At 41.2% G+C, this 24558-nt stretch overlaps 1 protein-coding gene across 2 annotated transcripts in view; it reads left to right on the plus strand.

Annotated features, from left to right (window-relative positions):
• The window catches only part of daam1a (dishevelled associated activator of morphogenesis 1a), a 48774-nt gene that overhangs the window by 10685 nt on the left and 13531 nt on the right, over positions 1-24558 (plus strand). For both annotated transcript variants that reach the window (XM_026309309.1, XM_026309319.1), the window contains 13 exons: positions 7423-7642; positions 10129-10242; positions 10667-10777; positions 11052-11155; positions 11303-11369; positions 13727-13844; positions 13964-14102; positions 14585-14643; positions 14837-15024; positions 15235-15480; positions 16857-16964; positions 17276-17373; positions 18433-18517. In XM_026309309.1, coding sequence (XP_026165094.1) covers positions 7423-7642; positions 10129-10242; positions 10667-10777; positions 11052-11155; positions 11303-11369; positions 13727-13844; positions 13964-14102; positions 14585-14643; positions 14837-15024; positions 15235-15480; positions 16857-16964; positions 17276-17373; positions 18433-18517 — 1657 coding nt within the window. The remainder of the gene's footprint in view (positions 1-7422; positions 7643-10128; positions 10243-10666; positions 10778-11051; positions 11156-11302; positions 11370-13726; positions 13845-13963; positions 14103-14584; positions 14644-14836; positions 15025-15234; positions 15481-16856; positions 16965-17275; positions 17374-18432; positions 18518-24558) is intronic.

Here is a 24558-nt window from a genome sequence, read left to right on the forward strand (position 1 = left end):
GCAAAAAGTAAATAAGCAGAAATTTGCATCTCACTCTATCACACTGAAGACAAAATTATCTACGTTAGTGATGCGTTGATTTTTAACGAATCTTTACAGACTCGAGAACATCTAGTCATCTGGCGTGGAGTGGATTGTTCGCTTTGCGTCGACCACGCATGCGCAATATCACATAAGATTGGTAAACAAAAAAGATTAGCCTTTCAAGTCCTCGGGTTCAAGTCGTCCGTTCATCATGTGACAGCCCCATAGACTAAGGCAATGCACTCTGAGCCAGAGTTTCGAGGTGAAAGGTGAACTAATCTTTTCTGTTGCCATAGTATATAGTATAGTATATAGTATAATCACGTGATGCACAGGAGATTAATCAGTCTCTTGGGTATACAGAAGACAGCATAGCATAGCTTAGTTTAGGATGTTATGTGACAAAAGAACAAACGAATTCAACCCAAAAAATCTGGAGGTGAGGTGATGACGTAACAGACTGCATAGCCTCAAGACACCTGTAAGCTATTACTTATAATATGACCTTGGCTGCATTACAGTTCTTTGAAACGTGATCAATATGTGCATAAGTAGATGTGTTAGGGAATTAACATGTAGCATTTTAATTACATTCTGCTGAAGTGAACGAAATGACTCGTTCATTTTTTTATTCCCCTTCATCTGATGCTTGTGCTGATGCAAGGATTTCCCAAGGGCAGTCCTATGTCACACGTGTCAGTGTTCCCGGATGCCTCTCACAAAGTCATGGGGGTGCTAGGGCCATGAAAGTAGTTATTGGTAGGGCCATGAAAGTGGTTAAGCATGTTGTTCCATTGTTGACAGACCCTCATGTCCTGATTCAGGCAGACAACACAACAACACTTCTTGGAGAAATTCAATGCAGCTATGGACATCATGTCTTTCAAAAGTCCCTCGCCTTCATCTGGACCTGATGGGACACATTCAGATAGGGGAGAACAGATCGCTTTGCAGCATACAGCAATGTGCAATGCACACAGTATTTTTCTCTGCACACAGGACGCTCCCCCTCACGAAATGGATGCATTCGCTCATCGGCTGTGTGTTGAGATGATTCCTGCATGTTTTTTTCCCCCAGTGTCTCTCATCATGCCTCTGTTGGATTGGATTTCGGAGGAACACTTGGAAATGATTCTCATAGCTCCAGAGCAAGCACCAGCATCAAGTTTTCCAGTCCTGCAGTGTCTGCAGAGGAGTTATTGCGGTGTTAGAATAGCCCTTGTGGGTCTCGCTGCTGATCAAGCTTGGGGTTTTATTCCCTGGAGTTGTAACCACCATCCAGGGCTCTTGCGTGGCTTCTAATACAGCCTTGTTTTTTTTTTCCAGTTACTCCTGGAGAGGAATTTGGCTTTTAGCCATTGTCAGGGCCTGAGCAGGGAGAGACAGGATGCCAGGAATTTTTCAAAACAAAGGGGATTTATTCACCCTTAAAAAAAACTTATGCAAATACAGAAATGATCAATTACTAACTAAAGAACTCTAAAAGAGGTCAACACAGTATAACTCAACTCAGGAAAAATATTAACTAAACATCTTAGACGGCAAACTAACAAACCAAAAATGACCCAACCCAAACTGACACACAGGAGTGAGATATATACTGGCTGGCCAAACCAATACACAACACACAGGGGGATAAACACAAGACAACTACTAAATAATTCACAAATAAACTCTAAACAAATAATTTCCAAACTAACTTAATTCTTATTAATAAAGAAAAAAATTGATATAACAAATAATATTCCAAAATAACTATATAAGTCAAATTAAACATCTCCCTTATAGACCTCCCCCTCCTCCTGGGGCAGCCATTGGTATAATCCAATTGGGGCAGACAGTATTTCAACCTCCCCAAGAATTCAGTCCAATCCTTTTCTCCAAATGGCCGACGCCCCAGCATCCACAAAACGGTAAGTAGTTAATTCATGGGATGGCCAAAGCTGAGGCCATCACAGCCATCATTAACACCTATGCTGCGGTTATTTCCTCATGTGATGTTACCCCACGTTTTTTGAGGGGAGTGCACAGACAGTACCCAGCTGCCTCATTCTGTTTGCATGCACCCATAGGGGCTCCTTTTGAGCCCCTGCAGCAAGCCATGCTCAGTTTTTCCTTCTGGAAAAACCTCCCTCTTATTGGCTCTGTTAATGGCAGGAGAATGAGAGATCTCTCGGCTCTATCGTCATCCCCATCTCACCTACAATTTAGGGAAGATTGCAGTGCAGCTATACTGCAACCCTACTCCTACTCACATGCTCAAATGCATCATCAGCTCCTTCAGATCTAGGGTGATCAATCTGGAGGGACTTGTCCCTTTTCCTTATGCTTCTGAGCAATAAGCAGCTTCTCACCCTCTCTGCCCAGTACGTGTGCCCAGTATGAGGGACTTCAAGTTCAAGTTCAAGTTCAAGTTGAGCTTTATTGTCATTCTGCTACATGAGGGGACATACAGTGGAACGAAATGTCGTGCCTCACAGGACCATGGTGCTACGTAAATACAGACATACAACAATGAAGTAAGAACTTTTGACTATAAAATATATAAATGGTTTCCTATACATAAACTAAAAAATACAAACTATTAGACTGTACAAATGCCTCACATAAATATTGTACATGTGCATAGAGAAATACTGTACATGTGAGGGGGGGTGATGAGATGGTCCATGTTTCAGGAGGTAGGGGGTTTGTATGGGGTGTCAGAAGGGGGCGGGGTGATTTGAGTTCAGGGCTCTCACAGCCTGGGGAAAAAAGCTGTTGAGCAGTCTGGCGGAGCGGGCTCTGATGCTCCGGCAACGTCTTTCTGATGGTAGGAGCTGGAAGAGACTGTGGGAGGGATGGGTGGGGTCTTTCACAATACTGTTTGCCTTTCTGGATCATCGTGAAAGGAAAATGTCCAGGATGGAGGGGAGACGGGCACCGATGATCTTTGCGGCAGTGTTCAGTGTCCTCTGGAGGGTCTTTCGGTCAGCTGCGCTACAGTTCCTGTACCAGACAGTGATGCAGCTGGTCAGCACGCTCTCAATGTTTCCCCTGTAGTAAGTGGTGAGGATGGGTGGTGGGAGACTTGCTGGATGGATGGTAGGAGACTTGTCCCTCCTCCTTATGCTTCTGAGTAATAGCCAGCTTCTCAACCTCTCTGCCCAGTACGTGTGCTGGCGGACTACTACTTCTACTACTTCTGTGCCCCAGATCGGGTCAGACTTTAGTGTTTCTGTTTTTCCCGCAGGGTTGTTTTGCCCATTGGGGTGTGACGCATTTCTGGCTATTCTTTTAACCCATAGTGATAGCCCAGAGGGCTGCACTCCACAGGTCCCCCAAACTAGCTGAAGAAAAGTCCAGTTCTGTAACTGTATAATCTGATGCTTACAGTATCGATTCAAAATGTAAGTTGTCTTGATCAGGAATGCAGTGGTTTTAACCCTGCTTAGGACAAACAAAAGTCCAACATGCAGTTCTCCTCGCTGCCACAACTTGTTTGTGGATACATAAATAGAAAGGCACTGCAGAAGATAAAAAATTATAATCTGTTACATCAGAGGAAAAGAATGACGCAGATGACAAACATTTGCATTTGAGTCCCAGTGGAGGATATCATTCCTGACAAGTAATTCCCTCTCAGCCACATTCCTCACTGAAAGGCTCAATATGCAGCTCATTATGCGAGTCTTTGTCTTCACATGATTATTAATGATCAGGCACGCCTTCTTGCATATGTCCTTTCTACAAAAAAGGGCCTTAGAAAAGACACTTTTCTTGTTTTATGAGATATGTTCATGTTAAAATGTGGTTGTCTCATGAGTACAGCATACTCGATTTTTCCCTTATACCAGCATTTTCTTCTACCAAAGTCAGCCCTGCACAGCTGGGAGGGAGCGCAATGCATACTCTCACTTTGGTGAGTAGATACATCTGTAGATGCACTGGGACACATCATCAGTGATGTTTCCTGAGGGAAATATTGCTATTATCTTTACGATCAAAACTGAGTAATTTAAGTTCTTTTCTGCGTTATCAGGAGAAGATGCCACAAAATGCATCGGCGTGTTCGTCAACCCCTGAGGGTTAACAGTCTGGTTGTTTTGGTTCGAACTGTCCTGTAATGCCTGCCTCAGGGCAGAAGTTCAAACATATGGTGTGATTGGGGGGATGAGTCCTTCAGGAAGTGAAAATGTCCTCCAGGACTGGTAGTTGTGTTTTTAAAATTTTCTCTGCAGATCTGATGATTCTCTCAAGGGCCTTTCTATCACCTGCAGAAGTGCTACTGTACCACACAAGAATGCCATGGGTCAGGATGCTTTCCACAGAGCAGTGGTAAAAGGACAGTAGCCAATGTTGTGACAGGTTGATCTTCTTGAAAGCTCTCAGGAAGCAAAGCTGTACTTTCCTGATCAGGCAGTTTGTGTTTTTTGTCCATGTGAGGTCCTCAGACATTTGTGTGCCCAGGAGCCTGAAGGATGACACCCTCTCCACTCTTTCCCCTTTATCTCCAGAGGCTATTGATTGTTCTCTTTCTTTCTAAAGTTGATAATCATTTCCTTGGTTTTCATGGTGTTCAAGGACCACATGATCTGGGAACTTAAGCTGCCTGCCCCTGTCAACTTTCTGCCTGTGCCTCACAAATGAGATTTTCCAATCACTGCGGACATGTTTGTTGGTGGATATTGCATTGGAAATGGCCCCCGCAACTGCCTTCAAGACAATGTTGTGCCACTAACAATAGTGACCCTCAGCAAGAGTAATAGGGCAGCTGCTCAGGAAGCGCTGCTCCCCAGGCACAGAGGACAAGATGTTACCTCACACTTGTCCCACATATGAAGATTTGCTGGACTTGGTAACACATCATTGGATAAGGAACTTGATTTGCTGTGTTTCTGCCTGCCAGATGTCATTCCAGGTCAGCTTCCTACACAGCACTCCCTCCCACCTTGTCCATGCCCTTTGGTACCACATGCTGATCATTCTGTGGGCCTCACTTCCTGAACACCTGCCTGTACCTCCTTCAGAATTGTTGTCTGTTCTTCCGATGGGCCCTGTGATATTGTGGTTGAGGGATATCTCCCAACCCAGCTCGCCCGACTGCCAGAGTGCCCATTAAAGTTTTGTGTTTTAGCCGAGACTCTGCTGGTTCCAGACCTTCTTGAGCCCTCCACTTCCTGTCACACAGTGTCCTGTCCACACCACAATGCCCGCAGCTGCTACTCGGGTGTGACTTGAGTCTTGATAGGCCAGTGCTTCTCTTTTGCAAGAAGCCCTGAAATCCTCCTCCAGGCTGGTGATCGGTAGTTGGAATTTGTTACTTCTGCCATATAGTGGTGAACTACTCAGACTGCATGGCAAGCATCTTCGGAGGTAGTTACTGATCTTTCCCTCCGGGGTCTCCACTGTTGACATGAGCACCTTGTACATCAGTAGTGGCCAGAGGATGCAGGGGAAAATGCCATGTTGGTATGCATCCATGCAGATAACCAAGCTTCAGTTTTTCCACAGCTGTACGGACTGATGCTTTATTCCTTTGTTTGGCCGGTCAAACACCTTGCCTAAGCTGGTGACTTGTTTCTCATTAATTGTTTGTATTGCTGTGCCGTCCACAGAAAAATGGAACTTGTCCACAGTCTTACCTCTCTTCAAGGCCACTGACCGGGACTTTGATGGTTTAAAGCTCATCCTTGCCCAGGACACAAGCTTTACCAGACCGTGGAGGATATACCTGACACCAGCAACTGATGTAGTGGTGACTGTCAGGTCATTCATAAATACTCTTAATGGGGGACTGCCTAACTCCAGACTTGGCCTTGGCTGCCTTTTCCAGCTGGTGGCAATTGGATGTCGTGTTCCCTGTTGTAACTCTAAGCCTGAAATTGCCATAGTAGTTCAGGACACGATTTTTAGTCTTGCCTGGTACATGAAGTCATTCAAGGGTGGTCTCAACCAGCTTATGGGGGATGGAGCCATATATGTTAGCGAGATCCAGGCACAGGACTACCAGGTCTCCATTCCCTTCTCAAACTTCTCTTATCAGTGGAGTGACCACTCCAATATATTCAAGGCACCCTTGCACCCTAGGAATACCCACCTTCTGAACTGATTTGTCAATGTACTTGTTAACCTTTCAAATATCACTGTGATTGATGTTGCTTTGTCTGATAATTTTTGTCTTTTTTGATTTGTCCATCATTTAAAAAGATGCAGCTAGACCTACATTTGTTCAAAAATACATATTAATCATAACACCAGGACACTGTTTATGAAGATGATTAGGTTTAAAAATGCCTAATTTATTCATTTTATATATTTATTTTCTGAGATACAGAATTTTGGGTTTTCCTTAGCTGTAAGTTATAATAATCAAAATTAAAAGCAATAAACACTTGAAATATATCAGTCTGTGTGTAATGAATCTATATAATGAGTTTCACTGTTTGAATTGAATTACTGAAATTAATCAACTTTTTCATGATGCACCTGTATATACACACTAAAATGCATATATGTATGTGTATATACAGTATATCTATATATATATATATATATATAGATATACAGATATAGATATATAGCCTGTGTGTGTGTGTGTGTGTGTGTGTGTGTGTGTTTTGCTCTGTACACATGTACAAACTGCCAAAAGTCAGTTTTCTATCAATAGCTTAAGTTTTATATATTTAGGATTTATTATGTGCACAGTCTCAAAGGGAAAATAAAAAAAAATCCTGTCTTGAAGTACAGCATTGTTCACCTCTGCCATACCTTCCCTATTGTATATGTGTGTTACTGTAGAAAAAAGTGGAATGTCATTAATCCAAGGAAATACATTATATTGAAATATTATCAAGCTAATTAAATGTGTTAAATACACATACAAAACATATCTACATTTGCAGTTTAGTAGTAAAGTAGCGCAAGATCCACACACAATAATCACAGTTTACAGCAAACACTGACCACAGGGCTTTTTTTTACTTCAATCTCTAAGTAAACATTCATTATAGTATGGACTACAGTATGGTCTGTGCATACATAGGGTGTTGTATGTGTGAGTGTAAGCTGAGCACCACCTACAGACATCATAGTCTAACACATGCTGTGCCGCGGTACAAATGACAAACATGCCAGTAAAAATGATAACTTACCGCAGCAGAAAGTGACACTTTGAATTGCTGCTACTGTATATGGGTAACACTGATGTGAGAAGTTTACTTGGTTAAGTCAGAGGTTGGCCCATCCCAGGGGGGTATAGACAATTTTCTTTTCAGTGTGGTAGCATGAGTAATTAGATAATACACGTGCAGATAGCCCAGAGAGCTGTGTCCAATTCACAGAATCTTGGGTTACTATATGTAACCAGTGTTTCCAAAATATCAACCTTAACCTAACACTCTGATTGACCTCCCTCAGGTTTGTGACAAGATTCACTGATTTGGATGGCCTGTCTTGTATCTTGAATTTCCTTAAGTCAATGGATTATGAGACCACAGAGTCACAGATCCATACCTCACTGATTGGCTGTATCAAAGCTTTGATGAACAACTCTCAGGGCAGAGCTCATGTCCTAGGCCACTGTGAGAGCATTAACATCATCACACAAAGTCTGGCCAGTGAAAACATCAAAACCAAGGTACATAGTTGGAGCACAAACATGTAATATCCAATAACAGTCTTTTTCTTCTCCTTTCGACTGCTCCCTTCAGGGGTCGCCATAGCAAATCATCTGCCTCCATTTAACCCTATCCTCTGTATCCTCCTCACCCACACCAATTATCCTCATGTCCTCCTTCACTACATCCAAGAACCTCCTCTTTGGTCTTCCTCTAGGCCTCCTTCCTGGCAGCTCTAACCTCAGCATCCTTTACCAATATATTCACTGTCCCTCCTCTGAACATGTCCAAACCATCTCAATCTGGCTTCCCTGGCTTTTTCTCCAAAACATCTAACATGAGCTGTCTCTCTGATGGACTCATTCCTGATCCTATCCATCCTCGTCACTCCCAGAGAGAACCTCAACATCTTCAGCTCTGCTACCTCCAGCTCGGCCTCCTGTCTTTTTCTCAGTGCTACTGTCTCTAAACCATACAGCATTGCCGGTCTCACCACTGTCTTGTACACCTGTCCTTTCATTCTTGCTGACACTCTTTTGTCACACATCACACCTGACACCCGTTCCAACCTACTTGCACACGTCTCTTCACCTCTTTTCCACACTCTCCGTTGTTCTGGACTGTTGACCCTAGGTACTTAAAATCCTTGACCTTCTTCACCTCTACTCCCTGTAACCTCACCGTTCTACTTGAGTCCCTCTCATTTATACACATGTACTCTGTTTTACTGCGGCTTAGCTTCATTTTTCTCCTTTCCAGAGCAAACCTCCACCTCTCTAGATTTTCCTCCACCTGCTCCCTGCTCTCACTACAGATGACAATGTCATCTGATCCAATAACTCTTTCTCTAAAATCATCAAAGCAAGGATTAGGAGGATGGTGGCAAATACTAATACTACTTTATCTACCGATTGTACTACTGCAGTTATTCACTTGGGATAACTACTACTCAGTTATTCAGGTGGGATAGCAGGGTCAGGTCAGGTGGATCAGCATAACTCCATTTCTGCTTCATTTCTGCAATGACAGCTACTTGATCCTTTCCCATGCAGTTGCATGTTTATGAAGAAAAATACACATATTGTCATTTAGGATTTGCCTAGTACTACTAGCACTGCTACTATTTTCAACACAACCACAATAACCAACCACAATAATATTAATAACAGTAATAATCAAATACAGCTACAACAATTGGTTGACCAATCAAATAGTCAATCGAAAAAATGAATCTTAAAAAAGTCATTTTAAAGCAAAAATGCCACACATTATGACACATTAGAGAAATATGAGTTACATGGCTAGATTTTCCAATAACCATGTACATTGTTTTCAATTATATATTAAAGTGAAACTTTACTGTAAACCTGGGTACCATACATGCATGCATTTAACACATGTATATACCTCACTATTGGAGGACATTGCCCAATTTGTGGGTTGCCTAATGCATCATTATTTCTAGTGACTGTGAGGCCTGTTTTATTTTTGATTTACTGAATAAATAATAGGACAATTGGTGACATCTGTTATGGACACAGGCCAAATAAATAATTATTTGTTCAATTCATTTTCTAAATTAATTTAGTTTTTGTATGTGGAGAAAATATTAGATGTGATGTAGGCATATTTATTGGGGTTTAAATGAGCCCTACAGGTATCAACATTTCTTTGCCTATTTGTAATAAATTAATAAACAAAACAATACATTTACAGGACAGAAACACGAAACAACTTACCAGACAGTAGCCATTTTTGTGCAAAAACTCAAAAATAATGTACCCAAATATTTTTAAAAAAATGCTGGTGTTACTCAAGCATTTTGGTTATATTTATATCCCTGATCCCTTTGCAGGGTAGTTTTACAATGAAAAAGTGAAAATGAGTAGAAGAGATCCTGAATAAATGTTAGAGAGGCACAAATATTGTAGAAATGTAAATTTTGTTTTGTGTTAATGTTTTTTTGTTTGTTTTTTTTTTCTTCACAAAGAGATAATATGGCCTGTATCTTTTAATTGGAGCCATACATCTAAAGCAGTTCTGGGTCAAAATTATTTGTAATGTCATACATGCAGCTAGAAATTCAGATGATGTCTTTTTTTTTATTTCATTACAAGACCAAAATCAGAGTTACCCTAAGGTATTCAAATTCAGTTGCTTCCAAAAGAAGACAAAAAATTGTTTCTATCAGAGTTCCAAAGTAATGACTTGAAACCCTAACAATCATAGAATGAGGCACCAATATTACACTGCTGGCAGCCTTAGTGCTTAAATCTTATAAAAAGGCAAAGAAAATGAAATGTCAAGACTGTTTTGCAAGCACAAGTAAAGGAACAGTGTAGTACTAGCATGCCAGCTGTAATTGGCTCATTTTTCAAAGGTTTATAAGATTTTGCAGATTACACGGGTGATGTTATTCAGGTGGACAAGGGAGAAGAAGACCACACATAGGTTTATCAGTCAGCTTACCTTCAGTTTGTAACAGAGCATTCTTCTTACTTTTTAGGTTGCAGTGCTAGAGATCCTTGGTGCAGTATGTTTGGTTTCAGGAGGCCATAAGAAAGTACTAGAAGCTATGCTGCACTACCAGAAATTTGCCTCTGAGAGAACGCGCTTTCAGGTCTGCTTTTGTTTTATTTTTCATTTGTGCGTGTTTCATTTCATTTTTTGCAAAGGAAGATGATAAAAAGTGGTCAAAAGATCAAAAATGGATGGAAACCAAGCAGAATATATATATTCTGTATGTGCATTATGAAACTACATCAATAAATGTATACAACAAACATTTAAAAACAATTTTTTAAAAATGAAATATAGAGCATGTGCCCTTCTTTCTGTGAATCTGCTGAAGGGTGCCATTTAAAATCAAGTTTTTCTATTAAAATGGTTAATATCTATCAAATGTGTACCAGTTTAACATTAGAACTTCCACTGATCTCTAATTAAAAAACTAAACTGATAATAAAATGAAGACCAAAAGCAATAGATACATACAAACTTTAATTTTAATGGCATAACCTGAATATTTGTTGTTTATTGTACAGACCCTGGTGACAGACCTGAGTAGATCTACAGGCCGCTACAGAGATGAAGTTAATCTGAAGACCGCCATAATGTCTTTCATCAATGCTGTGCTCAGCCAGGGAGCAGGAGAGGTCATCCCGCTGTGCCACTCTGCACACTCACTAAATTACTTTAAATATCTTCTAAGATACTAGGATGCTTATGATGCAGTCAATGCTGTATGATTTTTTTTCTTTTGGTGCCTTTTCTTCAACATGTGTCCTCTATAAAGATAACACAGGTGTTGTCCTGTATTTGAATTAGAGTCTTAATTCACTTTTTCACCTCTCCTGTCTTTTCATGTTGTCTAACACAAAGGCCAATATGAACATTATGACAATGATGTATACATGTATATGTTTTCAGTCCAGTCTGGAGTTCCGTATCCATCTGCGCTATGAGTTTCTGATGTTGGGCATTCAGCCTGTAATTGACAAACTACGTTCCCATGAAAATGCTACTCTGGACAGGTATATCAGGAGCACCAAAAGGTGCTAGGATTTTAAAATATCAATACTATAGCAATGAACTACAAAAACGTAACCAGTATAAGGAATGTTTGTACTTTAAACCATTTTCTTCTGAGTTCACTTATTGCAGGTTATAATGTCTTCTAGACATCTGGACTTCTTTGAGATTCTGAGGAATGAAGATGAGCTTGTGATGTCCAAACGCTTTGGTGTTGTAAGTGATTTTGATAAACCTTTTTAGTGTCCAAATGTATCAATACTCAGTAGTATTATCCTATATGTAAAGTAATGAGTCACACTTTCAGCTTTTAAGAATGATCAGTGTACACATTTTAATACCATTCACACAATCATTAGTTCTTGTGCAGACCACTTTTTAAACTTTAATGGGAATTTTATGGTTAACATATTAACATGCTGTATATGTCACAATGACCCCCAGAGGCCCAGAAATAACCCAGCAAGAGTGGAAGTCACTGGTCACCTGACCATGCCAGTGCAGGAGCAGCAGCCATGCTCAGTCATTATCTCTGCTCCTTGTTAGATTGTTGTAATCCCCTTCATAGGAGATAGTAGTAGATAGTATTCAGACCCCTTTAAATTTTTCACTCTTTGTGTCATTGCAGCCATTTGCCAAAATCAAAAAAGTTCATTTTATTTCTCATTAATGTACACTCAGCACCCCATCTTGACAGAAAAAAACAGAAATGTAGAAATTTTTGCAAATTTATTAAAAAAGAAAAACTGAAATATCACATGGTCATAAGTATTCAGACCCTTTGCAGTGACACTCATATTTAACTCACATGCTGTCCATTTCTTCTGATCCTCCTTGAGATGGTTCTGCTCCTTCATTGGAGTCCAGCTGTGTTTAATTAAACTGATTGGACTTGATTAGGAAAGGCACACGCCTGTCTATATAAGACCTTACAGCTCACAGTGCATGTCAGAGTAAATGAGAATCATGAGGTCAAAGGAACTGCCCAAGGAGCTCAGAGACAGAATTGTGGCAAGGCACAGATCTGGCCAAGGTTACAAAAGAATTTCTGCAGCACTCAAGGTTCCTAAGAGCACAGTGGCCTCCATAATCCTCAAATGGAAAAAGTTTGGGACGACCAGAACTCTTCCTAGACCTGGCCTTCCAGCCAAACTGAGCAATCGTGGGAGAAGAGCCTTGGTGAGAGAGGTAAAGAAGAACCCAAAGATCACTATGGCTGAGCTCCAGAGATGCAGTAGGGAGATGGGAGAAAGTTCCACAAGGTCAACTATCACTGCAGCCCTCCACCAGTCGGGGCTTTATAGCAGAGTGGCCCGACGGAAGCCTCTCCTCAGTGCAAGACACATGAAAGCCTGCATAGAGTTTGCCAAAAAACACATGAAGGACTCCCAGACTATGAGAAATAAGATTCTCTGGTCTGATGAGACCAAGAACTGAACTTTTTGGCATTAATTCTAAGCGGTATGTGTGGAGAAAACCAGGCACTGCTCATCACCTGCCCACTACAATCCCTACAGTGAAACATGGTGGTGGGAGCATCATGTTGTGGGGGTGTTTTTCAGCTGCAGGGACAGGACGACTGGTTGCAATTGAAGGAAAGATGAATGCGGCCGAGTACAGAGATATCCTGGAAGAAAACCTCTTCCAGAGTGCTCAGGACCTCAGACTGGGCCGAAGGTTCACCTTTCAACAGGACAATGACCCTAAGCACACAGCTAAAATAACAAAGGAGTGGCTTCGGAACAACTCTGTGACCGTTCTTGACTGGCCCAGCCAGAGCCCTGACCTAAACCCAATTGAGCATCTCTGGAGAGACCTGAAAATGGCTGTCCACCAACGTTCACCATCCAACCTGACAGAACTGGAGAGGATCTGCAAGGAAGAATGGCAGAGGATCCTCAAATCCAGGTGTGAAAAACTTGTTGCATCATTTCCAAGAAGACTCATGGCTGTACTAGCTCAAAAGGGTGCTTCTACTCAATACTGAGCACAGGGTCTGAATACTTATGACCATGTGATATTTCAGTTTTTCTTTTTTTAATAAATTTGCAAAAATGTCTACATTTCTGTTTTTTTCTGTCAAGATGGGGTGCTGAGTGTACATTAATGAGAAATAAAATGAACTTTTTTGATTTTGGCAAATGGCTGCAATGACACAAAGAGTGAAAAATTTAAAGGGGTCTGAATACTTTCCGTACCCACTGTATGTCCTCATATTATTTGTGTTATGACCCTTGGTTATAACACTTTGGACTTTGATTTGTCTGCCTGGTGCTTTTGATTTCTTGATTGATTTCACAGACGCAGAGGACGCACGGATGCAGTGATGTGTTTATATTGTTATTATTAAACACTGAAGTGTCTATCTATCTATCTATCTATCTATCTATCTATCTATCTATCTATCTATCTATCTATCTATCTATCTATCTATCTATCTATCTATCTATCTATCTATCCTCAGCATTAGATTTCTCTCTGAATGTCAAATGAAATAAAAAAATCAGATGTGTGATGTCTTGTAAACTCTATGATGAATGTATTTTTCTATGATGAATGTATTTTTTCATCAGGTCCATGTAGAAACTAAAAGTGCCAGCCAGATGTTTGAGCTAATCAAGAAGGCTCTGAACCACACTGAAGCTTACCCTCACCTTCTGTCTATCCTTCAGCACTGTCTTATGATGCCATGTGAGTGTGTCTAGCTGTCTGCTTGGTTACAATTTACATATTCACATTTATTGAATGACCATACAAATAATCTCTGGCAGCAGCAGCTTAGCTCTCTGTTGACTCCTCTGTGTCTGTAGACAAGCAGAGCAATACCATACCTCAGTACTGGGTGTTGTTGGACAGGATAGTTCAGCAGCTTGTTTTGCAGACCAGCAAAGGTGAAGACCCCGATGTTGCTCCACTCGAGGACTTTAATGTCAAAAATATTCTACACATGTAAGTTTCCAGGGTTCCTAACTTTGGATCACTAGTACAAGTTGCGCAAACTGTTATGGTTTTTGCTATAACGACAGGTAAGATTCAAACACCATATTGCTATTGATATAGTAAGTAGTTGATATAGTATAGCAAGTGCTATAGCAAGTGCTACACTTGTTCAGAAGATGCCTTCTACATAAGATTTATACAGAAACTAAAGGATGGTTTGCTTATGACTACACAGATCTTTCTACGGTCACATTGTTCAAATGTATTTAAACACAATTTTTAATTTTTATTATTTATTTATTCATATGTGTAACTGAAATCATTTCTTATCTTTTAATAACTTTAATATAAACTAATAATGTTGATACATCTTTTTTTTCAAAAGGGGATGCTAAAGGATAAGTCTAGTGTGTGTGTGTGTGTATGTGGCAGCAGCAGTATTATTAGATGCAGTGATGTGTATAATAATATGTGTGTGTCTGTGTCTATAGGCTTGTCAAGGAGAATGAGGTGAAACAATGGAAAGAACAGGCTGATAAAATGAAAAAAGGTGAACAGAGACAAAAATATAACATATACAACATTAGCATGTACTAACATAAGCAAAAATACAACATGTAATAATAAATGTCTGTTTCCATGCCATTATGACCTGTCCGAGCAACTCTGCCTTCAATAGTTATACTTGATGAACATGCTCTGATCCAATTGTTTCGCCCTGTGTCACTTTCTCTGCTCTCCAGATTATAATAATCTGCAGCAGCGTTTTGAAAAGAAAGAGAGGGAATGTGAATCCAAGAATAAGGAGAAAGAAGATATAATGGAGATGGTGAACAAGATGAAAGACAAACTGGAGCGAGAGACCAACGACCACAAACAAGCTAAACTACAAGTGGCACAACTATCTGCTCAGCTGCAAAAACTCAGCTCTGTATGTTCAATACATTTATCTGTGAGCTAAAAGTACCATGGATCAGTTTTAGTCTTTGTATACTTTTAAAATATTGTGATAAAATCTAATCAAACCTGCAAATTAAAAGTATATACTGTATATTTTATTTTCTGACAGCTATAGGATCCCAACATCACAATGATCAGTAGTATCTTGGGAATTTGAGCTTTGTTTTTTTTCATCTGTTAGATTTCTAATGTACCGGGGGGGCCTCCTGTGATTTCTGCTGGCTCACTTTCTCCTAGTCCTGTCCCTTCCATCCCTTGTCCTCCTCTGCCACCACCACCTCTACCTCCAGGGGACCTACCAGCTATTGGCATGGCTCCATTTGCTCCACCTCCTCCTCCAGGAGCGCCACTAGGAAGTGCTCCAAAGAAAAATATTCCTGAGCCTTCCAGCCCAATGAAGTCATTCAACTGGAGCAAACTGCCTGAGGTGCACATGCTTATTGCTTGGACCATTACTAATGTTACTGCTGCTGTTATGTGTGCTACAACTACTCTGACTATCGGTATCGCTTTTATTAACTGTTACAAACTCCTGCTGAGATTTTTGATGTGTTCATCCCTGTAATGTTTTCATCCCTTGTCATTGTACTTAGGGCTGCCAGCATGGGGGGAGGGACTAAAATGGCCCACTAACTTGTAGATAATCTGGTGGAATAATTTTGTCAAAAATGAAAACTTTATATAATGGGATTCAAGTTGTAAATCACATAAAAGCTTATTTTCTTTCATTTCTCTTTATTATTTTATTTTGCTCAGAAAAGAATAGAAAAAATAAAAGGAGAAAATGACAGCAGATGTGTAAGGGACTATTCCAAAAAAAAACTCAAGTGGAAGATGTACTTTGTGTACTAGTTCATCCCTATTATAAGTAGCCATTTAACTAACATTAGATTAAACATCTGGCTAATACAGTTGTCAATATCAAACAGCTAAGCCTGCGGAGGGCTCGCTACAAGGACAGTCTGGTGCTTGATATTTGCAGTTCAACACTCGTTCTTTGCTTTGTGCAAATGTGTTGTATGTGCGTTATGGCCAGTTGCACATTATGGCCTCTAGATATCCACATTAGGCCTGAATTCATCAAAAGAAAAATACTTGTTCAGGCATCTCAAAAATAAGAAAATCATTCTCTGCTCATACTCATACAGATTTAGCTTCATACAAATGGAGTTACATCAAAGTAACTTTCAGTCTTGTTTTGCTGTGTCTCATTACTGAGTCGGACACTATCATCAGCCAATTGCTGTGTTTGCGTTAATTCGTTCAGGAACACAGACAACCATAGAAAGCAGAAGGTTTACAATGTAATGGGTTTGTTAAAAGTGTGATACTGAAAAGTTGACAACTACTGTAAGGTTTTCTTTATTGTCCTCATTGTATTTAACCCTCTGGGGTCGACGCACGCGCCAGCACATTTTGACGCATCTTTTCTACACCAAAAACAAATATGTTATTTCTTCCCCTTTCTGTAATGTTTGCTAAAAACTACCAGTTATTAGCTGGTGGGGAATTTTCTAAAATGAAACGATATATTTATGAGTCTTGTTTAAAGATTTACATCTTCAGTAGGAACCTGTGGGCTTTTTGCTAAGAAAAAGTAGAGGGAGAAGGACCAACACATTGTTTGTCAACAGGAAAAAAGTACATTAATACTAGACTGATTCTTGAATCAGCTAATATCAAGCAGTGCTGTCAATCTCTTGAATTACAAGATCTGAAAGAGGCAGTTGAAAATCTAGGTAAAATATATTAACTAAACTGTGAAATAACATTACACTGATTATTCATTATTGTTTGTTTCAGAGCAAGCTAGAGGGAACTATATGGAAAGAGATTGATGATCTTAAGGTGTTCAAAGTTCTGGATTTAGAAGAATTCCAGAGGACCTTCTCAGCTTACCAGAAGCCACAAGTAACACAAACTGAATGCAGAACATCTTTTCTGCTTTAAGCAGCGTTTTTCTTTTCTTTCTTTTCTGTTAGAATGCATATTCTCCTCTGTAACAAAAGCAAAGAATACCTAAAAAGTCAAGAACAGTTTTAATTACTAATAATATTTAAAATTCTTCTCTTGATGTTAGTATTTTCTATGTTCTTAGTGATAAACATCTATTTCATTAATGAATTCTTATTTTCTGCATGAGTTTGCTGTAATAGTGTATTATTTAAATGTTCTCCAAAATTATGATGTTATTATGACTCTGTTGACCCTTGTATCAACAGAAAGGTGCTGAGGATGAACAAACTTATGCCAAGAAAGTCAAGGAGCTGTCAGTCATTGATGGTCGTCGAGCACAAAACTGCAACATTCTGCTGTCTCGGTCAGTGAGGGAAAAAGCCATTGTAGGGTGTCAGTAATGCTAATCACATATGAGTTGTAGTTTGTGTTGTTAGCAGCATGGCTATTGTTGATGTCTACATGTGAACTGTTTCCACACATTATGTTACATTAGGGCAATGATGCTCAAACTTTTTCTGTCGGGCCCCCTTTGGAGAAAGAAAAATTTCCCCGAACCCCAAACAAAATTGCAACAATAGGTCAAATCTAACTTTTATTGAAAGAAACAATATTATAACTGTTCTTTTCACTTTTCTGTAAATAATTTATTGTGCAAATTAAACATTTTAATTTTTGCCTAAAAATGCAAAAAAATAAATAAAGAAATAAACTTAAGAATAATTTTACAACTAAAAATATAAAAAAGTGCAATTATGATTATAACAATAAAGTTAAATATTTTCAATAATTTTTTAGCCAAAAAAGATAAATTTTTTAACAGTATCAGTGGCTGCAATGAGCCTGTTGTACATAGAACATATTTTTAGAACAAACTCTAAAAACTGCAAAAACAAGTACAAATATGAAAACGAGAAAAAATGAAGGCTCATGTCTCTGTATCTGGGTATTAGTGGCTGCAGCGAGCCACTTAGAAAAACTCAAGTGGCGTACCGACGTGACAGGAGTGTAAGATCTCTGTGTCTCTTCAGTTTATTAGCTTTCATATTGTCCACTGCCAGAGTTTTGAGACACAACACACAAAGTTATCTTTCTTCATCTACCTTATTTGCTGTGAATCCAACACTAAGATACACGTCATCATATTTTCTTGTCTTGGATTTTAGTGGCGAATCATCGTTCACATTGTTCACACTGGCCGTCATTATCTTGTTAGTTTCAGAAACGTTGTGTGTTTTATTTTTCATCCCAGTGAGATGCCATTGTTAAACACCCAGGAGTGATGGCTAACGATCATTACGATCATCATCTTAATACTTTTTATTTTTTTACTGTTAAAAAAAGGGAAAATGTATTTCAGAGCCCACATAATGTATGCTCAATGTACTATATGAAAAATGTAATTTAAATGTCTGTGATACAGGCTGAAGCTGACCAATGAGGAGATCCGCCATGCCATCCTGACCATGGATGAACAAGAAGACCTATCAAAAGACATGCTGGAGCAGGTGCCAAAACATAACATAAGCTCTATGACCATTAGACCATTACTATTTTTACACTATATGTACCACTGTTGCCTTCTCCTTCCACATCTTTTCTAGCTCTTCTTTCAGCCCTTGGTATTTCTCATATTCCTTCTTCCTGATGTTGCTATCACTTGGGATTGCTACATCTACCACTACGGCCTTCTTCTGTTTGTCCACCATTGCTATGTCCAGTTGGTTAGCAGCCCAAACTTAGCACAGATGTTCCTGTACACTATGCCAGCCACTTGGTTACGGCGTTCCATCTGGGGTCCTGCCTGGTGTGGTAGACCCCAGCCTCTATTGATCTTGTGCTGTTCCTGTGCTGCCGCTATGATTAGTACATGCGTGCTGCGCACGGTCCAGCTTGTCCAACAACTGGTGGGATTTTTCGATAACAGCCACTTCTTCTATTTGTCAGTGGGACATACCGTACAGGGCTTTTTCCCTCCATGATGGCTCTTGCTCTTCTTTTTCCATCTCCTGGGGTTGTGCTGCCTGAGGTATTCAATAAACACATCGTCCCATGGATCCATCTTTCTGATGTACTCATTGATCTAAGGTTTGTCATCGTGGATAGTGTCTTTGATGCTCACTAGTCCTTGACCACCTTCCTTCCTCTTGGTGTGCAGTCTCAGGATACTGGATTTGAGGTGTAACCCTCTGGATGCCCAGACAGAAATGGCAGCCCTGCCGGAGTCTGCCATGCACTGGGAACAGGTCTGACTTCCAGCAATGCAAACCAAGCTCCTGCTTTGGTTGTACAGACACTGCAAAGCCTTTATCAACCCCTATCATCATCATCCCCTATCGCCACCTGATGTTGCGATAGGCGATGGTGTGTCAACCATGACAGCCCAACAACATCCAGAGACTTGAGATACTCAGGGCAGATCTCATCCACCCCTGGTGTCTTGTCACTGAGGAGCTGCCAAACTACCTCAGTGACTTCAGCTTGGGTGATGGGCGGTTCAGCCTCCCCTTCCTGAGGTGCCATACGACTTGTCAGAATTTCCTCGGGGCCGACCGATAATCCCCCTCCATGGCCTCGCTGAACTCCTCCAATATCCGAGTTTTTGCCACTGCCACAGCATCCCTGGCCTGCCGATACCCGTCAGCTGCGTCAGGAGTCCCACAAGCCAGCCAGACTCAGTAGGACTCCTTCAGCTTGACGGCATCCCTTATCTCCAGTGTCCACCACCGGCACCAGAGACCTTACAACCACAGCTCCAAGCCGCTGCATCGAACAAGGTCTATTCGGATTCAGTGTCCCCAACCTCCTTTCGGATCTGGTTAAATCTCTCTAGATGGGAGTTGAAGACCTCTCTCACAGAAAGTGCGGCCAAGCATTCCCAACTGACCCTCAAAATACGTTTAGGTCCGCTTACTCCTCTGCCAGCAGATCCAACTCACCACTAGGTGGTGATCAGTTGACAGCTCTACCCCTCTTTTCACCCGAGTGTCCAAGACATATGGCCGAAGTTCAGATGACACGACCACAAATTCGATCATTGACCTCCAGCCTAGTGCCATGTGCACTGGTGGACACTCTTATGCTTGAACATGGTGTTCATTATGACATGTTGTGACTAGCACAGAAGTCCAATAACAGAACACTGCTCGGGTTCAAATCAGAGAGACCGTTCTCCCAATCACGCTCCTTTCGCTGTTGCTGCCCACGTGAGCGTTGAAGTCCCCCCAGCAGAAGGATGGAGTCCCCTGTTGGAGCTCCCAGAGACTACAAAAAGGCCGGGTACTCTGCACTACTGTTCAGCCCATAGGCTGAAACAACAGTGAGAAACCTGTCCCTAACCCGAAGGTGCAGGGATGTGACCCTTTCATTCAACGGGGAAAACTCCAACACCTGGCGGCTGAGCTGGGGAGCTATAAGCAAGCCCACACCAACATATCACCTCTCACCAAGGGCAACTCCAGAGTAGAAGAAAGTCCAACCCCTCTCAAGGACTTGGGTTCCAGAGCCCAGGCTGTGCGTGGAGGTGAGCCCGACTATCTCTAGTCAATACCGCTCAACCTCCCACATAAGCTCAGGCTCCTTCCCCCCCAGCGAGGTGACATTCTATGTCCATAGAGCCAGTTTCAGTGTCCAGGTATTGGGTCATCGAGGTCCCCGCCTTCTACTACTGCCGATCCGCAAAGCACCAGCCCCTTATGGATCCTCCTGCAGGTGGTGGGCCCACAGAAGTTTCAAAAGTTAAATTGGACAGTTGCCTTTAATTTCCACATCAAACTCTTATGGCACATGTACACATCAGCATGTCTGACAATCAGGTGATTTGCCAAGTTGGACATGTTGGTTACCTTCTGACCACACTTATCCAGTCTGAATGACATTCCAATGTTTCTGTACATCCTGGTGGATCAGTGAATCAATGTCTTGTTCACTCCTGGCATAGAGCTTGATGTCATCCATGTAGTGGAGGTGGCTGATGTTGTCAGTATCTGCAAGAACTTTTAGTAATGATCTGGCTGAGGGGGTTCAGGCCTAAACAGAACAGCAGCAGGGACAGTACATCTCCTTGGTAGATACCATAATAGTGACTTGTGCAATTGGTTTCTTTTCTTAGCCTGGATAAAAATCAGTATGCATTAAAATAGTTCATGAGGTAAAGGGCAATAAATAGATTTTCATAAATAGGTTTGAAATGGTAAATTAACTTAATTGTTCATGTTTAGACTTAAAATGTAGGCCTATTTAAAATGTTTAAAAAGTGTTATTTCATATTTCAATTTGTTAATGGTTCACATGCTTAAAGTGTATTTTCCTATTCAGAGATTGTCTGTGAGGGTGACCTAAGTTTTGGTGTCAGTGCTTATATAGTTTGTGGTAGTCTACAAATTTCTACTCAAAGTTTATGGACAGTTATTCACCGGCATAGGTTTAACAGTTAGCATGTTAAGTAGCCTAGGCTAATGAGCTCGGCAAAGGGCTATAGGCTGCCATTTGCTAACTCAGCTGGACCTAAGCGCTCATAAAGCATCGTTGTCCAAACTGGAAAACAAGAGATTAGTTATACAGTATTGTTCAAAATAATAGCAGTACAATGTGACTAACCAGAATAATCCAGGTTTTTAGTATATTTTTTATTGCTACATGGCAAACAAGTTACCAGTAGGTGCAATAGATTCTCAGAAAACAAACAAGACCCAGCATTCATGATATGCACGCTCTTAAGGTAATCATTGTAATCAGTCCAGGAGGTGCACAGGCCTGGTCTTACAGTCTCGAGTGACTGCTTTATCTAGTAAAGCTAGCGGATGCTTAGCCCCTCCGGTGTTCCTCCTAATTCCTTTCCAGCCACACTTGTGTATTGATTCATGTGCCTACTCATCTTATCTGCTATGATGACTGACAGGAGCTTCCATGTTGTGCAGCAGCAGGTTATTGGGTGGTAGCTGGATTCAGGGTGGTTCCCATCCATTAGCAGCTGGTCCATATATGCAGCTAGGCATTCATGGAATGAGGTTAGCTTCTTTAGCCTGTAGGTGTGGATCATATCCAGTTTCTCCTTAAGGCAGTTCATCTTGTTCATATCATAGCCAAGCATCTCAAGGATCACTTTTGCTATAGTGTATATCATCTTGTTGGTCATATGATAGTAGCTGGTAGGGATTGTGTCGTAGTGTTGCATTCACATCTTCTAGCTGGCTTTCAGAAAATGTTGGTAATTGGCAACGGAGGTTCCAAATATTGAGCTTGCAGGTGATTATTGGGACTCACAGTATGGAGGTGATAATGAAAATCTGCCCCTGATCTGTCTTCCTGGCTCCCCTTTGCCATAGCATTTGTGTTGTACCTCATCAGTATCCAGCTGCTATACATTGTCCAGTCTCCAGCTTTGGTGGATCTGCATTAGGTTATTAACCTGCAAGTGAAAGTACACTTAGGATAGCTCAGTGAAGAAAAACATACACACCCATAACTCTCTTTTTAATTTAGTGCATGTGCCCTCCTTGGCAGCCAGTGGAAATGCAAAGTAATTTGCAAAGTGTTCAAAGAAGCAGGGAGGCAACCACAAGGCTGTGTGTAAGGGAGAAGACATGTATGTGTTTGAGGTGATGTGATATTTTTGGGCTGACATGAAGCAGCGCACTGCCCCTTTGTGCCTGGAGGGAGTTCCAGCGGAAAAACCAAAGCCCAACAGTTCTGCAAAAACAACCTGTGAAACACAAGTTCACTCATCTTGCTACCTGCTTCATGCTTTTTTTTTCAATGTTGTAGACCCAGAAGACATGATTTATATGTATATTGTTGTGTGAATCTGTACAATTTCTTTCAGTTACAGTGTACATTAGTTCATAGTCATATATGTCATAAATGATAGTCATATCTTCCTTTCGACTGCTCCCTTCAGGGGTCGCAACAGCAAATCATCCGCCTCCATTCAACCCTATCCTCTGTATCCTCCTCACCCACACCAACTATCCTCATGTCCTCCTCCACTACATCCAAGAACCTCTTCTTTGGTCTTCCTCTAGGCCTCCTTCCTGGCAGCTCTAACCTCAGCATCCTTTTACCAATATACCACTGTCCCACTTTTGAACATGTCCAAACCATCTCAATCTGGCTTCCCTGTCTTTTTCTCCAAAACATCTAACATGAGCTGTCCCTCTGATGTACTCATTCCTGATCCTATCCATCTTCATCACTCCCAGAGGGAACCTCAACATTTTCAGCTCTGCTACCTCCAGCTCTGCCTCCTGTCTTTTTCTCAGTGCCACTGTCTCTAAACCATACAACATTACTGGTCTCACCACTGTCTTATACACCTTTCCTTTCATTCTTGCTGACACTCTTTTGTCACACATCACGCCTGCCACTTTCCTCCACCCATTCCAACCTGCTTACACACGTCTCTTGACTTCTTTTCCACACTCTCCGTTGCTCTGGACTGTTGACCCTAGGTACTTAACCCTTTGGGGTCTAAGGGTGTTTTGGGGCCCTGGACAAGTTTTGACATGACCTGACATTTGTGCTTTTTTCAGTTGCTTTTAAACATACAGTGGGTACGGAAAGTATTCAGACCCCTTTAAATTTTTCAGTCTTTGTGTCATTGCAGCCATTTGCCAAAATCAAAAAAGTTCATTTTATTTCTCATTAACGGTACACTCAGCACCCCATCTTGACAGAAAAAAAAACAAATGTAGAATTTTTTACAAATTTAATAAAAAAGAAAAACTGAAATATCACATTGGTCATAAGTATTCAGACCCTGTGCTCAGTATTGAGCACAGGGCTAGTACAGCCATGAGTCTTATTGGGAATGATGCAACAAGTTTTTCACACCTGGATTTGGGGATCCTCTGCCATTCTTCCTTGCAGATCCTCTCCAGTTCTGTCAGGTTGGATGGTGAACGTTGGTGGACAGCCATTTTCAGGTCTCTCCAGAGATGCTCAATTGGGTTTAGGTCAGGGCTCTGGCTGGGCCAGTCAAGAACGGTCACAGAGTTGTTCCGAAGCCACTCCTTTGTTATTTTAGCTGTGTGCTTAGGGTCATTGTCCTGTTGAAAGGTGAACCTTCGGCCCAGTCTGAGGTCCTCTGGAAGAGGTTTTCTTCCAGGATATCTCTGTACTTGGCCGCATTCATCTTTCCTTCAATTGCAACCAGTCGTCCTGTCCCTGAAGCTGAAAAACACCCCCACAACATGATGCTCCCACCACCATGTTTCACTGTAGGGATTGTATTGGGCAGGTGATGAGCAGTGCCTGGTTTTCTCCACACATACCGCTTAGAATTAACGCCAAAAAGTTCAATCTTGGTCTCATCAGACCAGAGAATCTTATTTCTCATAGTCTGGGAGTCCTTCATGTGTTTTTTGGCAAACTCTATGCGGGCTTTCATGTGTCTTGCACTGAGGAGAGGCTTCCGTCGGGCCACTAAGCCATAAAGCCCCGAGTGGTGGAGGGCTGCAGTGATAGTTGACTTTGTGGAACTTTCTCCCATCTCCCTACTGCATCTCTGGAGCTCAGCCACAGTGATCTTTGGGTTCTTCTTTACCTCTCT

This window comes from Mastacembelus armatus, chromosome 22 (genome assembly GCF_900324485.2).
Source record: "Mastacembelus armatus chromosome 22, fMasArm1.2, whole genome shotgun sequence".
Taxonomy (NCBI): Eukaryota; Metazoa; Chordata; class Actinopteri; order Synbranchiformes; family Mastacembelidae; genus Mastacembelus; species Mastacembelus armatus.